At 40.4% G+C, this 14,215-nt stretch overlaps 1 protein-coding gene across 4 annotated transcripts in view; it reads right to left on the bottom strand.

Moving 5' to 3' along the window:
* The window catches only part of TTN (titin), a 268,870-nt gene that overhangs the window by 52,885 nt on the left and 201,770 nt on the right, over positions 1-14,215 (bottom strand). For all 4 annotated transcript variants that reach the window (XM_069470275.1, XM_069470284.1, XM_069470255.1 and 1 more), the window contains 22 exons: positions 13,904-14,203; positions 13,508-13,810; positions 13,107-13,415; positions 12,710-12,991; positions 12,309-12,608; positions 11,929-12,222; positions 8,869-11,835; positions 8,235-8,555; positions 7,850-8,134; positions 7,452-7,751; positions 6,841-7,143; positions 6,138-6,413; positions 5,735-6,034; positions 5,338-5,640; positions 4,521-4,820; positions 3,434-3,721; positions 2,774-3,070; positions 2,383-2,685; positions 1,982-2,287; positions 849-1,136; positions 464-754; positions 85-372 (listed from right to left, as the gene is read on the bottom strand). In XM_069470275.1, coding sequence (XP_069326376.1) covers positions 85-372; positions 464-754; positions 849-1,136; positions 1,982-2,287; positions 2,383-2,685; positions 2,774-3,070; positions 3,434-3,721; positions 4,521-4,820; positions 5,338-5,640; positions 5,735-6,034; positions 6,138-6,413; positions 6,841-7,143; positions 7,452-7,751; positions 7,850-8,134; positions 8,235-8,555; positions 8,869-11,835; positions 11,929-12,222; positions 12,309-12,608; positions 12,710-12,991; positions 13,107-13,415; positions 13,508-13,810; positions 13,904-14,203 — 9,204 coding nt within the window. The remainder of the gene's footprint in view (positions 1-84; positions 373-463; positions 755-848; positions 1,137-1,981; positions 2,288-2,382; positions 2,686-2,773; positions 3,071-3,433; positions 3,722-4,520; positions 4,821-5,337; positions 5,641-5,734; positions 6,035-6,137; positions 6,414-6,840; positions 7,144-7,451; positions 7,752-7,849; positions 8,135-8,234; positions 8,556-8,868; positions 11,836-11,928; positions 12,223-12,308; positions 12,609-12,709; positions 12,992-13,106; positions 13,416-13,507; positions 13,811-13,903; positions 14,204-14,215) is intronic.

Below are 14,215 nucleotides of genomic sequence, written 5' to 3'. Positions count from 1 at the left end.
TTTAAATAAGTCAGTGAGTGGGGCCCAAGAGCACACTTTTGATGACAATAAAAGGAAAACGAAGGTGTATAGGTAGAGGCTTACCAACATCATCTTTGGCCACAACAGTGATTTCGCTGGGGGTTCCTTCTCCATTGTCATTCTCAGCACTCACTCTGAAGGTATATTCCTTTCCTTCATTCAGATCTTTTGTGGAGTACTGTAGGCTTGGGGATTTCATAACTCGTTGCCACTTATTGTCTTCAGTCAGGAAATCGACTACATATCCGGTAATTCGACTTCCACCATCACTGCGAGGCTTTTTCCAGCCAATCTTACAAGATGACTTAGTTACAGACAGCACTTTCAGGTCCACAACTGGTCCAGGGGTTTCTGAAGCAAAGGAGATATGGTAAGTTGAAGCCCCAGAAAACCAAAGCAGGACATTCATTCAAAATGATGGAGTGGTAGCTCATTTGCTCACCAGAAGCTTTGACGGCATCACGTGTTTCACCGGGATCACCAATGCCATACTCGTTTTCAGCAAAGACCCTAAAGAAGTAGGATTTTCCCTCCTCCAAGTTAGATACTCTGAAGCTTGTTTTCGAGCACTCAGTTGTCACTGTAGACCAGGACTTCCTCTCTGCATCACGTTTTTCTACCACATAGTTTATGATGGGGCTTCCACCATCAATAATGGGAGGCTCCCAGGTGACATAAGCAGAGTCTTTGGACACTTCCTTAACAGTCACATTGATGGGTGGTCCAGGAGTATCTGGATAAAGAGTGGGTAGTAAGAAATGAACATGTAAAAAATACATAAACTATATTTTTAAACATATGTGATTCTTCTTTTCAAAAAGACTTACCAAGCACTTTCACTACGATGGTGTATTCCTTTTTACCACAGCTGTTCTCCAGGGTCAAGATATATTTCCCTGCATCATATTTATTCACATTTTCACAACGCAAGAAAGTGTCAAAGTCAGTTGACTTTATGTCCAGTCCAATCCTTTCTCTTAGATTGACATTTGGCTTAGACCATGTGATCTTTGGAGGTGGACGTCCTTTTACTGGTACATACAGTCTCATAGTAACTCCAGCACGTAATATGAGTGTTTTCCTTAGATCTGCATCAAGTTCTCCCTCAGGTGGAACTGTTTAATTTTGGGGTGAAGAAAGTAAAAGTAATAAAAATTTAATGGTCAAATGTATTTCCAAGGGCTGGCCTTATCACTCCTAAAATACGTTTCTTTTCTAGAACTTATTTCTTTTCTTTAAAACATTCTTAATCCCCAAAACCAATAATCTGTGCAAATTTTTGATCTTTCCATCTTCCAATATGCTTTGGGCTTAAACAAGTTCTCCCTGAAGGATCTGTACCCCGTCCTTTCATGAATCTGACGTACTCTCAGTATATTCAAAGAAAGTAGATGATTGGTCCTTGGTTCTCTCCATTCTCACATTTTTTTCTTTTCTATATTCAGCAAAGGTACTCTGCCATACACTCTGGCTGTCTTTATGATTTCATTGTCAGAAGAAAAGTACATAGAGGATGACATATAATACTAAGTATTTCAAATAAAGGGGAAAATTGTTATGGAGAATAAGTCAATAGAAGAAATAGGGAGGAGGGACATTAAGGTGGAGAGCACACCAATCACATACTATGGAGAGGGTGGATTGGAAGAGAAAATAAAAACCATAAGAATGATAAATATCTCACTATTGAATTGAAAAGACCTACTATTCTCTAAATAAAATTCCTACATTCCACTCTCATATTGTATGAAAAGGTTTTCAAAGCCACAAAGCACCTTGCATTCCATGTGCCCGGTCTGCAACACCATGAAGTACCAACCCAGCTCTCCTACAATGTACTCCTGGAGTTATCAACTCTAAACCTTATAAATAAATAAATCTACATCAGGGAGTTCTTATTCTCCCTCTTAGACTATGATTGCTAAGAAAAGCCTTATATATTTCTCCTGGTAATACTTACTTAAGATGTCCTTGGGGTAGTGTTTATCTGGCACATCGCTGGGGTCACTGTATCCAATCTTATTAACGGCGTACACGCGGAATTGATACTGTGTGTCTTCCATCAGGCCAGTGACCTCAAAGCGGGTTTTCTGTAGCTTCTCTGGTACATTGCACCGCACCCAGTGATCAGAGTCAGCTCGTTTTACTTCAACGAGATAACCAATGATAGGGCTACCGCCGTCATAGGCTGGCTTGCCCCAAGATAGACTCACGGAACTACGGGTAGTATCATATACTTTAGGGAAAGCTGGTGGGCCAGGAGGATCTGAGAATAAATAATAATAGAGTGTTTTTATTAAAACCTGGTTGTTTAATAACTAATTATAACCCAGGGTATGGAACTCTTTCAGGAGCACTTACACAGAGGGTCCCGAGCATAAGCCGCTTTGGATGCATCACTGGGTTTGCCTGGTCCAGCTTTATTTATAGCTGTAACTCGGAACTCATATTCGGTACCTTCTTGGAGACCTGTTGCTTTTATCGTTCTTTCTATAACAGGCTTTCTGTTGACCTTCGTCCAGTTAACTGCCTGGGTTTCACGCTTTTCAAGCAAATAGCCAGTGATGGGCGAGCCACCATCATCTGCTGGTGGTTTCCAGCTGACCGTCATGTGATCTTTGGTTATGTTGCTAATAACAGGAGGATCACAGCGTCCAGGTGGGTCTGCAGACATGGAATGAAAAGTTAATTTCCCAAACTGAAAGGTAACATTTAAAAAGTAAAAGGAAAAACCACAGGAAAGTATTCCTACCGTATGGGTTTTTAGCAATTGCTGGTTCAGTGAAGATTGGATCACCCACTCCATATTTATTTTCAGCACAAACACGGAACTGATACTCATGGCCCTCAATAAGTTTCTCCACACTGCAGCTGGTGATGGGCACAGTGGCAGAGACTTGAGCCCAGTTGGGCCTGCTTGTTTCACGTTTGTCAATAATGTAGTTGGTGATTTCTGAGCCTCCATCTTCAAGAGGAGGTTCCCAAGAAAGCATTGCACGATCTGAATACATTTTGTTGATTTTAATAGATGCTGGAGGACCTGGTTTATCTGAAAGAATGAGGAGGAAAAGTGAAGTCTTTCACTAAACTATGTGAACTGGGTAGTAAGTACAGAGTGGGGGTCTGGACACCTGGGTTGCAGTCTTTTTATAGTCAATTTCTTGTATGACTTTGGAAGTTACTTAATTTTTTAGAATCTTAGTTTCTTCATATGTAAAATTAGCTAACTGAATATGTGATCTCTACTGCTCTTTTCAGCTCTAAAACAATGTTGTTCTGTGGTAAGAATAATTCTGTGCTTAGGAAATATATTTTAGGATATGTATCTTTTCTCACATATTACTTTGTAAATCCTATATATATCCCATTAACCAAAGTAAAATATGTATTCTAAGTATAATGCTATAGTTACCTAAAACTTTAAGCTTAATGGTGGCTGATTTGGAACCACTTGGATTTTCAGCAGTAATGGTATAGTCTCCTGAGTCCTTTCGGTTCACACAGAATAGCTCCACGGTGCACAGGTTCCTCTGCATGGCCATCTTTATACCTTCTGCTGGTTTTAGCAGTGTGCCATCTTTCTTCCAAGAAATTGTTGGCATTGGTTTACCAAAAACAGTAGCATCCAAGCAAACATTAGTTCCAGCTTTCACAGTAAGCAAAGATTTCATAGCCACACTTAGCTCTATCCTGGGAGGAACTGGAAAGAAATAAGATGAAAGGATTTAATATTTGCAAAGCTATATTACATAATCCTTATTAAAAATAGTAAAAAATGTGTATGCCATTTCTTTCAAGAATAGGATTTTTATTTAAAAAATCTTTAATAGACAAATAATAATTGTGTATATTTATAGGGCAAAAAAATATGTTGTTTTTATATGTGTATACATTGTGGAATGATTAAATCAAGCTAATTAACATATCGATCACTCCATCTAGTCATCACTTTTTTTTGTGTGTGGTGGGAACATTTAAAATCTACTTGTTTAGCAATTTCGAGATATACAGTGCATTATTATTAACTATGGTCACCATGCTGTGCACTAGACCACTAAAACCTATGCCTCCTGGGTAACTGAAACTTTGTACCCTTGGACCAACACCTCCCTTTTCCCCAACTCCCCCTGCCCACCCCTGGCCTCTGATAACCACCAAGTAGTGTATTTAGTATAAAAGAAATACAAATTTAATGTAGAAACTTGATAATGCCAAAAGTATGAAGAAAAAGGTAAAGATCACCCATAATTTCAACAATTTTGGTGCATTTTTGTTACGTGTACCGTTGAAGTTACACAGTCTTCACAGTTTTCCAGCCTGCTTTTTAGTTTAGCGTGTTCTTAAGATTCTCTATAATCATAATTTTTGGTGTCTGTATACAGAGTATCTATCATTTTATTTTTCCTTTTTTCCACAGGCGTAGATTTAGTTTTTTATTAGAAGAAATGCACATGATGAATGCTATACATCGTTGCCTATTACACTCAACAGAATCTTACCATTTTCTGCGAGGATAGTCACTGGATCGGAAGGTTCAGAAGGCTGGCTGATGTTGACTGCGGTCCTGGCAATTGCTCTAAATTGATACTGAGCATTCTCTTCTAAGCCAGTAGCTGTATACTCTTCCTGGGGAATCTGGTGAGGGCTAGTATTGCAGCGTACCCACTTATCACCAGGAAGTTTGCAAGCTTCCACGAAATAGCCAATGATTTTACTGCCTCCATCGTGCTTTGGACGGGCCCAGATGAGGGATGCAGTATTCTTGGTGACATCAATGACTTCAGGTTTTCCAGGAGGATCTAAAACCAAAAGAGGTATTCTCAGCATTTATCTTACTAGCAGAAGTTTAAACTTCCACATTTCAATCATCACCCCTATGGCTAAGTAAAAAGCTCAACAGAATGACAATCATCCCATTTTAATAATCATCCAACCAGTATGCACTTTTGAGTCTTTGCTATGTAATTTCAAGAGAATTATATGAAGTACATTTTCTTAGTAAGACAGAGAGAGAACATATTCCTTTCTAGAAGTAGTAATCCCTCAGCTACGGCAATATTTAAATGTGCCAACTTGAATGTTCTGACTCAGGGGGATGGGGGCTGTGGGGAGGGGATGGGGGTATACCTACATGATGAGTGCGATGCGCACTGTCTGGGGAATGGACACACTTGAAGCTCTGACTCGGGGGGATGGGCGGGACATGGGCAATATATATAACCTGAACTTTTGTACTCCCATAATAAGCTGAAATAAATAATATATAAAAAAAATAAATAAATGTGCCTCCATAATATCAAAAAGAAAAATACTTACCAACTGGCATTCTTGCTGTTACATATTCCGTGGGTTTACTGGGTGGACTGGATCCAGCTTTGTTTAGGGCATAGATTCTGAATGAATACTCAAGACCTTCTACGAGGCCAGCACAAGGATATTCAGTTGACCGGACAAGAGTTTCATTAGCTTTCACCCAGAGCAAACTGTTTCTTTCCTTGCGTTCAATCAGGTAACCAGTGATGGGGCTGCCTCCATCACTGTCTGGTCTGTCCCATGCGACAAAAATGCAGTCTTTGTTGACTTTGGTGACTCGTGCATTCTTTGGTTCACTAGGAACGCCTGGAGATGACGACAAGAGAAATGTCAGTTTCTACATATTAAGTAACAGACTGGAAAGAGAACATCATTTTTTTCCCCCCTGAAAAAAACATACCAAATGGGAACTTAGCAAGCATCTTTGGAGACACGAGGGGTTCTGAAATGCCAAATCGATTTTCAGCACGGACCCGGAACACATACTCCTGGCCCGGGATCAGTTTTCCAACCCTGCAGGAAGTTTTTGTGACTGAAGCTAGAGCCGTGACCCAATCACCACGGCTTACATCACACTTCTCCACGATGTAATTGGTGATGTTACTGCCTCCATCCTCCAGAGGGATGTGCCAGGACAGGGAGCAGGCATCCGCGTCTATATCAGAAATGTCGAATGGAGGCTGAGGGGGCCCAGGAGCATCTGTGTGAACCAGAAAGAGAAAAGAAATATAAGAATAGGGATCTGATGGAAAAACATGTTTCTGACCTTTATATTTAAAGGGCCATTTGAACACTTAACCTACCCATGACTATAACTTTGATTTTCTGAGTGTCTGTCCCAGAACTGTTCTCTGCTGTGAGGCTATAGTAACCACTGTCTTTCCTAGTAACATCTTTTATGATCAGAATTGAAGAACTGTCTGCTTTATGCACTGCCAGGTGGCTGGATGTGACAACGTCATCTTCTCCTTTTTTCCATTTACACGTGGGATGAGGCTTTCCATATACATGGGCTTCAATTCGGAGTTTCTTCCCAGCTTTAATGGTAATTTGCTCTGGCATAAGGATCTTTGGTGGCACTAAAAATAAAATGAGAAGACGTTAATTTTTGTTTTAAATTTCTTCTTGTGGGGAACTATACTGGTGCTTTTTGTGAGCTGTAACCCTTTAATGGGTTCAAATTAATGTTTGTCTGAAGCCAATTAAAAAAAGAGAATAGAATAGAAAATACCAGAGGGCCACACACATAATAAGGATAGGTATTGTTTCAACAAACTTTTTTAGTTATATATATATATATATATATATATATGTGTGTGCTTGTACTGTGTCATGATTTAAAATTTATTTGCTATGTGTTATAGATCCACATGTTTGAAAACCACTGTTCTCTACTGTTTTTCAAGTATTTCTGGAGCTAGATTTGTCAGGGAAGAAATGTCTCCATGAAAAAAAAAATCTAATCAACTTTTATCACGTACTATAAACGAAGCAACGACTACTTACACCGTTGTTCTTTGGCTTCATATACTCCTTCAGCTTCTCTCGGCAAACTGACTCCAACGGCATTTCTGGCCGCTACTCTAAATTTGTATTTCTTTCCTTCCTTTAGGCCAGTGACAACAAGGCTGAGATCTTTTACCACTGAGTACTCTGTCCAGCGATCTGCAGGCTGTTCTTCTTCTCTGTAACTAATGATATAGCCATCAATTTTAGCCCCTCCATCACGCAGGGGAGGCAACCAGGCTAATGTGGCACTGTTCTTTGTCATTTCAGTCACTTCTAATTTCCTTGGGGGATCCGGCTCACCTAGAAGAAAAACACAATTTAGAAAATTATCTAGGTAACCTAATCAACCCCCCTTGGTTAATGTACATATGGGTTTTAGTATGCCATGTGCTTCAAAGTATATAGAAACCGTGGTTCAGGATGTTGAAAGTAAAACGTACAAAATGAGATAGATCAAAAAAGTCTTATGAGTGAGTTAGGTATTTATTGTACTGTTTGGGTTTCCACAAACGAAATCCCCTTCAGTAGTAGATTAAATGGTATTGGTATCTTGACCTTGCTAAAATAGGGGACTGGAGTTAAAAGGAGGAAGAAAGGATATTACTTACTCAGAGGATCGGATGCAAGCACTGGTTTGGGGACATCTGTTGGGACGCCAGGGCCATACTCATTGACAGCAGTTACTCTGAAGAAATACTCATTCCCAGGGACAAGATTGGTCACGTTGAAGCTCGTTTTCTTAACTTCTGGGGTAACAGTTGACCACGTCTTTCTCTCTGCCTCACGTTTCTCCACAATATAATGTGTCACTTGGCTCCCACCATCATTTTCAGGAGGGGCCCAGGACACATGGCATGATGTTTTAGTGACATCTGAAACTTTCAAGTCAGACACAGGCCCAGGAGTATCTGTAAAGAACAACAAAATCAGATATACATGTCCCCTTAGCATCCTTATTAACTAATTTATTCTTGAAGAATGAGGGAGAAGCATTTTAGCAACCCACCTAATACTCTGACATTTACGAATACAGCCTTTTCTCCTGCCGGGTTCACGAGTGTTAAGGAATATTTTCCTGAGTCATCACGGGTAGAATTGGGGATGACCAGGAAGGCCATAGTGTCAACCAGATCGACTTGTCCTTTTCTGACCACATTATCAATACCCACTTTTCGCCAAGTGACTTTTGGGGCAGGTCGCCCTCTCACTATGGCAAATAGTCGAATAGGGCATCCTGCTCTCACTATGACCAGTTTTCTCATGCTGGCATCCAAATCAATCTCTGGAGGTTCTGCAGATGACATGAAGGTTATTAGTTGACTTTTCAGAACATGGAAAAATAACAGAAGAAATGAAGTGTGAATGACTCAAGGGACAAAGGAGGGCCTTACCTAGTATTTCTTTAGGTTTGATAGCTTCCTTTAGTTCTGCAGGGCGCCCAATGCCAACTTGGTTTTGGGCACACACCCTGAATTCATATTCCTGGTTTTCATCCAAGCTGGTAACAGTGAATTCCATGCGAACAAGTTGTGCTGCAGCGTTGCACCTTTTCCAGCCTTCATCAGGTGATGCATCTGCTATTTTCGGTCTCATTTCCACAACATATCCAATTATTGGTGCGCCACCATCATAGACTGGTTTTCCCCATGAAAGAGTTATGGAATGTTTGGTTGTATCAACCACTTTGAAATTGGTTGGTGGACCAGGAGGCTCTGAAAATAAATATAAAAATAAATGTACACCATGGTTAACTACTACTAGTGATCCTTTAATGTGTAGTTTTACATAATCTTAGATAATCAAAGATAGGACATTTCGTTTTTCAATTACTGAGTCCTCTTTGTTTTTCTTCATAAAAATTAGAATCTACCATGGTACATTAAAGGTGATTTGGCAAAAGGTCTATTTGGAAAAATATTTGCTATAATAGAGTTTTGATGTTATGGATTTAAATTATTTATCTAATATCTCTGTGCTTGAAATTAAGAGTTGGGTTAGTATCAGAAAAAAACAAAAACATCTTACCTATGGGGTCTTTTGCCACCACTGGTCTTGATGGCAAGCTAGGTTCTCCAATTCCAACTTCATTTTCTGCCTTGACACGGAACTGATATTCATGATCTGGGAGGAGATTCTGCACTTTCATACGTCTCTCAGAGATTGCACTCTTGTTAACAGGGACCCATCGTACTGAATGTTTTTCCTTTTTCTCCAAATAGTATCCTGTGATAGACTTTCCACCATCATATTCAGGTGGATTCCAAACCACAGTCATCTCTTCTTTGCTTACTTTAGTGACTTCTGGAGGATCAGGGCGACCAGGTCTATCATATTTGGTTTTTGCTATGACTGGCTTAGTTTCTGTTGGAGGCCCTGTGCCTATTTTATTTTCTGCACGGACTCTGAAAATATATTCATTTCCCTCTATGAGACGTGTTACCGTAGCACCAGGTGTCAAGACATTAGCAGAATAGGTAGACCAAACCATTCGCTTGGTCTCACATTTTTCTAGAATATAATTTTGGATTTCACAGCCGCCATCATCTTCTGGTGGATCCCAGCGAATAGTACACCTATCACTGGACACATCGACAATTTTCAGATTCCTTACAGGCCCAGGCTTATCTAAAACATTGACAGTGGCATAGGCCACAAAACTGCCAGCTGTGTTAGTTGCTGTAATTACATATTTACCACCATCACTTCGCTTTGCTTTCGTAAGAGAAAATTTAGATGAATCAGCACTGGTATCAATCTTGACCCTTGGTGATCTTGTTAAGTCTGTGGCATCTTTGTCCTTGGTCCATAAAACTTCTGGAAATGGTTTGCCTCTAACCCCTGCCTCAAGTCTAATGGTTTCCCCTGCTCTGACAGTTAGCACGCCACTTAATTTCAGATCAAGCACTGGTTTCTGTAAGTCTTCCTTCACAACGACTTCCTCTGTCTTCACCCAGTCACTTTCCCCAGCTTCGTTCTTTGTTTGCACTCTGAACTCATAAATCTGGTTTTCAACACATTTGTCAACCATATAGTGGGTTTCTTTAATGCTTCCTTTATGCACTCTTTCCCAGTCCTCAGAGCCCTTCAGCCTCCTCTCAACATGGTAGGATAGATTTGGGCTGCCACCATCATAATCAGGCCGCCGCCACTTTAGATAGACGAATGTCTTTCCTTTATCTGCAATGTGAAGGTTTTCAGGCTCACCTGGTCTGTCAATGGGGTTAATAGCCAGAATGGGAGTTTTTGTTTCAATGGTTGGTCCAACACCTACTTTATTCTCTGCACAAACTCGGAAATAGTATTCGTTGTTGGCTAAAAGGTTGGCCTTGATTAATCGCTTAGTGACATCTGAAGCAACAATTGACCAGCCTTTTTGGTTTGGTTTGCGATATTCTACTATGAAATTTGTTATTTCTGAGCCACCATTATCTAGTGGGTTTTCCCAAGAAATTGTACAGTTCTCTTTGGTTACATTGCTAACCCTCAAATTCTGGCAAGGTCCGGGTCTGTCAAGGACATTAACAATGGCTGAACCTTGGGCATGTCCACTGCTGTTCTTAGCTGAGATGATATACTTGCCATGATCTGCTCTAACAGCTTCTTTAATTTGTAACTCAACACGAGGTAGATCATGAATTAGGTCAACCCGCTTCTCTCGGACCAATACTTTGCCTTCCTTAGACCATGTTATATCCGGTTCAGGTCTGCCTTTGACTCGAGCAAGAATGCGGATAGTTTGGCCCACTCTGACAGTAATAACGTCACGACAGGTAACATCAAGTTCTACTTCTGGAGGATGAAGGATGTCTTTTGCAATCACAGATTCTGCTAGTTCTCTTGGCTCTCCCTCTCCCACAATATTAGCTGCCTTTATACGGAATCTGTACTCATTTCCTTCAATCAGTCCAGGTACCCTAACGGCACACTGCCTAATGAGTTCATCCTTATTAATCCTGTCCCATTGTGCTGTGCCAGGTTTCTGACATTCCACTACATACCCTAGAATGGGGCTGCCACCATCACTGAGAGGCTTTGTCCAGACTAGGTCAGCTGTTTCTCTGCTCTTATCTTTCAGTTTAGGATTAATAGGTGGTCCAGGTGGTTTTATGGGCCGGCAAGCTTTTATTGGGTCAGAACTTGGGGACGGATTGCTTAGTCCTGCAAGATTTTCAGCAAAAACTCTAAACTCATATGTGTTTCCCTCATAGAGTCCAGTCACTCTAAACTTCAGGTCAGCTATAGGTGTTTTGTTGACCCTCACCCATTTGCCAGTTATTTCTCTACGTTCCACATAGTAGCCAGTTATTGGACTGCCACCATCAGATTTTGGCAGCGTCCAAGACACTGTTGCTGCATTTTCAGTAATGTCAGTAACCACTGGTTTACCAGGAGGAGATGGAGGACTGAACTTATGTTTAGCAACTGTAGGTACGGAGTCAAGGGGAGGACCAACACCTATCTTGTTCTCGGCTTTAACTCGGAAAACATATTCACAGCCCTTCTGCAAGTGTGGGATTTTCAGCTTTGTCTTACTGCTTCCTGAAGAGACAACACCCCATGTGTCTTTCTTTGTATCTTTTTTCTCAACAATGTAATTGATCACAGGGCTTCCTCCATCATCCTTAGGTGGCTGCCATGAGATAGTCATGTGTTCAGGGGTAACATCCAGAATATTAATGGGACCTGTTGGTGGACCAGGAACGTCAAGGACAGTAAGGTGTACGGCTGCTGTTTTGCTACCAGCTGTATTGGAAACTGTGATTTGATATTCCCCAGTGTCTTTCCTTAAGCAGTTCTTAATGGTAAGTACTGATGAGAAGTTGTCGGTTTCAACTGTGTAGTGTTCATCTGTTTTAATCTCAACCCTGTCGGTTGTCCACTTTGCAGTAGGCACGGGTATACCTCTTATAATAGCAGGGAATCTCACTGTAGTTCCAGCCTTTACCACAAGGCCTTCAATTAATTTCAAATCTAGCTCCACAGATGGAGGCACTGGAAAGTAAACATGAAGACATTAGGTTTTGATTTTCACAATATGAATAGTTTAAAGAAGAAATAAAATAACAATGCCAATCCCCAAATTACCTAGTTTTTCTTGACATTCTATTGGGATAGTTGTGTCAGGGATACTAAGACCCACAATATTTTCTGCTTTTACACGGAATATATATGTCTTTCCTTGTTGTAGTCCAGTAACAACACACTCTAAGTTTGGCACGGTCTTGAACTTAATCCAGTCCTGGGTGCCTTCTTCTTGATATTCTACCAAATATCCAGTGATTGGAGAGCCACCATCACGATCTGGCTTATTCCAAACGAGGGAGACTTCAGTCTTGTCAACATCTACATGGTGTAAGTTCTTGGGTGGCCCGGGGGGATCTTTGCAAAAGAAGAAGTTATAATGAATAAGTAATATTCTCAAAGACAGCCAAATAATACTTTTATATCCAGATAAAGCAACTTACGGAGAGGATCCAGAGCCTTGATGGGTTTAGGTGTCTCAACAAAAGGACCACGTCCGTACTGGTTCTCAGCAGCTACTCGGAAGAGATACTGATTGCCTTCATTAAGATGTTTAGCCAAGTGACTCTTTTTCTTTGATGTAGTTGAAATAGGTGACCATTGGGCGCTGGCAACATCTCTCTTCTCAACGACATAGTTTGTAACAACAGAACCACCATCATCCAGTGGTTCCTTCCAGGTAAGGTAACAAGAATCTTTCCTAATTTCACTGACTTCCAGGTCCCTAGGTGGCCCAGGTTTATCTGAAAAGTGTTAAATAATAGTTAAATAAGTGACTTAATCAGATAAGAGCTCAAAATATATAAAAATTTATTTTTAATGGCGTAAATATTAAAATTCTTACCTAATACAAGTACTTTTACTGAGACAGTTTTTGAACCAGCTGGATTCTCCACTGTTAAAGAATATATTCCACCATCTTCATGGGCAGCATTGCGAATTTCAAGCTTGCTACCAACTGGAGTAACATCAATTCTTGCTTTAGTTGGAGCCTCTCTGTCTCCTTTTTTCCAGGTTACTTTTGGGAATGGCACTCCTTTGATGATGGCACTAAGTCTTAGAGTATCACCAACCTTAATGTATTGTTCTCTTGCCATGTTGGCATCAAGAATCAACTCAGGGGGTTCTAGAATAAAGAGAACAGTATGTTCAGATTTGATTCAGGAATACTTATCACAGTTAAGCACATACAATCAGATACATATTTTCCTTGCAAATGCAGGTGAGAACATTTTACTCACCAAGTCTGTCTTTTACTAGGACTGGCTCTGGAACATAAGCTGGATCTGATTCTCCAGCTTCATTGACTGCAAGCACTCTGAACTTATAGGTCTGACCATCCCGGAGACCAGTGACTTTATATTTAGTTTCGGGACATGACTCAGGAGTGTGATTGGCTCTTTTCCAGTCTTCATCTCCAACTTTCTGGTACTCGACAATATAACCCAGAATCTTGCTTCCACCATCATGACGTGGTGGCTGCCAAGTTAGATCAACTGAATTACACGTTGTATCTATTGCTTCAGGATTAATAGGTGGACTTGGTTTAGCTACACAATAAAAAAAAAAAAAAGGAATTAGAATGTAAGCTGAAAATAAAATTGGATAATATGAAAACTGACTGAATGCATCAGTACTATACCAATTGGATCTTTAGCAAAGACTGGTTTGGATGGTGGGCTTGGATCTCCAATGCCAATTTCATTTTCTGCAGAAACCCGGAATTCATACTGACATCCTTCTAGAAGATCAGGAACCCTAAATTTAGTGTATGGATGGATAGGCTCTTTGGTAACTCTAGCCCATCGTTTAGACATAGTTTCTCTCTTTTCTAGGATGTAGTTTGTGATGGGCTTTCCTCCATCATGTGGCTTGTTCCAGGTTACTAATGCGGAGTCTTTGGTAACTTCCGTAACAATTGGCTGATCCGGTGCATCAGGAACCCCTATAACAAATGTTTGTAAAATGTGTTAGAAACTTAATTCTTCCTATTAACTATATCAAGCATTAAATCACTAAAAAGGAACATAATGCATACTGAAACGATCTTTGGCTTTCATCGAATCAGACACCAGAGGGTCACTTATTCCATACAGGTTTTCAGCATGTATCCGGAAAATATAATCTTTTCCTTCAAGCAGTTTAGGAACTTTGCATGTTGTCTTGGCACTTGCAGATGTCACAGGCATCCAAATGTCTTTACCCAATTCCTTCTTCTCAATAATATAATTGGTAATTTCACTGCCTCCATCATCTAAAGGAGGCTTCCAAGAGATAACCATGTAATCTTTGGTCACTTCATCAAAAATAACTGGTCCTACTGGTGGTCCAGGACGGTCTGCAGAAAAAA

The sequence above is a fragment of the Eulemur rufifrons genome, chromosome 1, assembly GCF_041146395.1.
Source record: "Eulemur rufifrons isolate Redbay chromosome 1, OSU_ERuf_1, whole genome shotgun sequence".
Taxonomy (NCBI): Eukaryota; Metazoa; Chordata; class Mammalia; order Primates; family Lemuridae; genus Eulemur; species Eulemur rufifrons.
The sequence above is the reverse complement of the archived record's forward strand: the minus strand, read 5'-3'. Positions and strand labels throughout refer to the sequence as shown.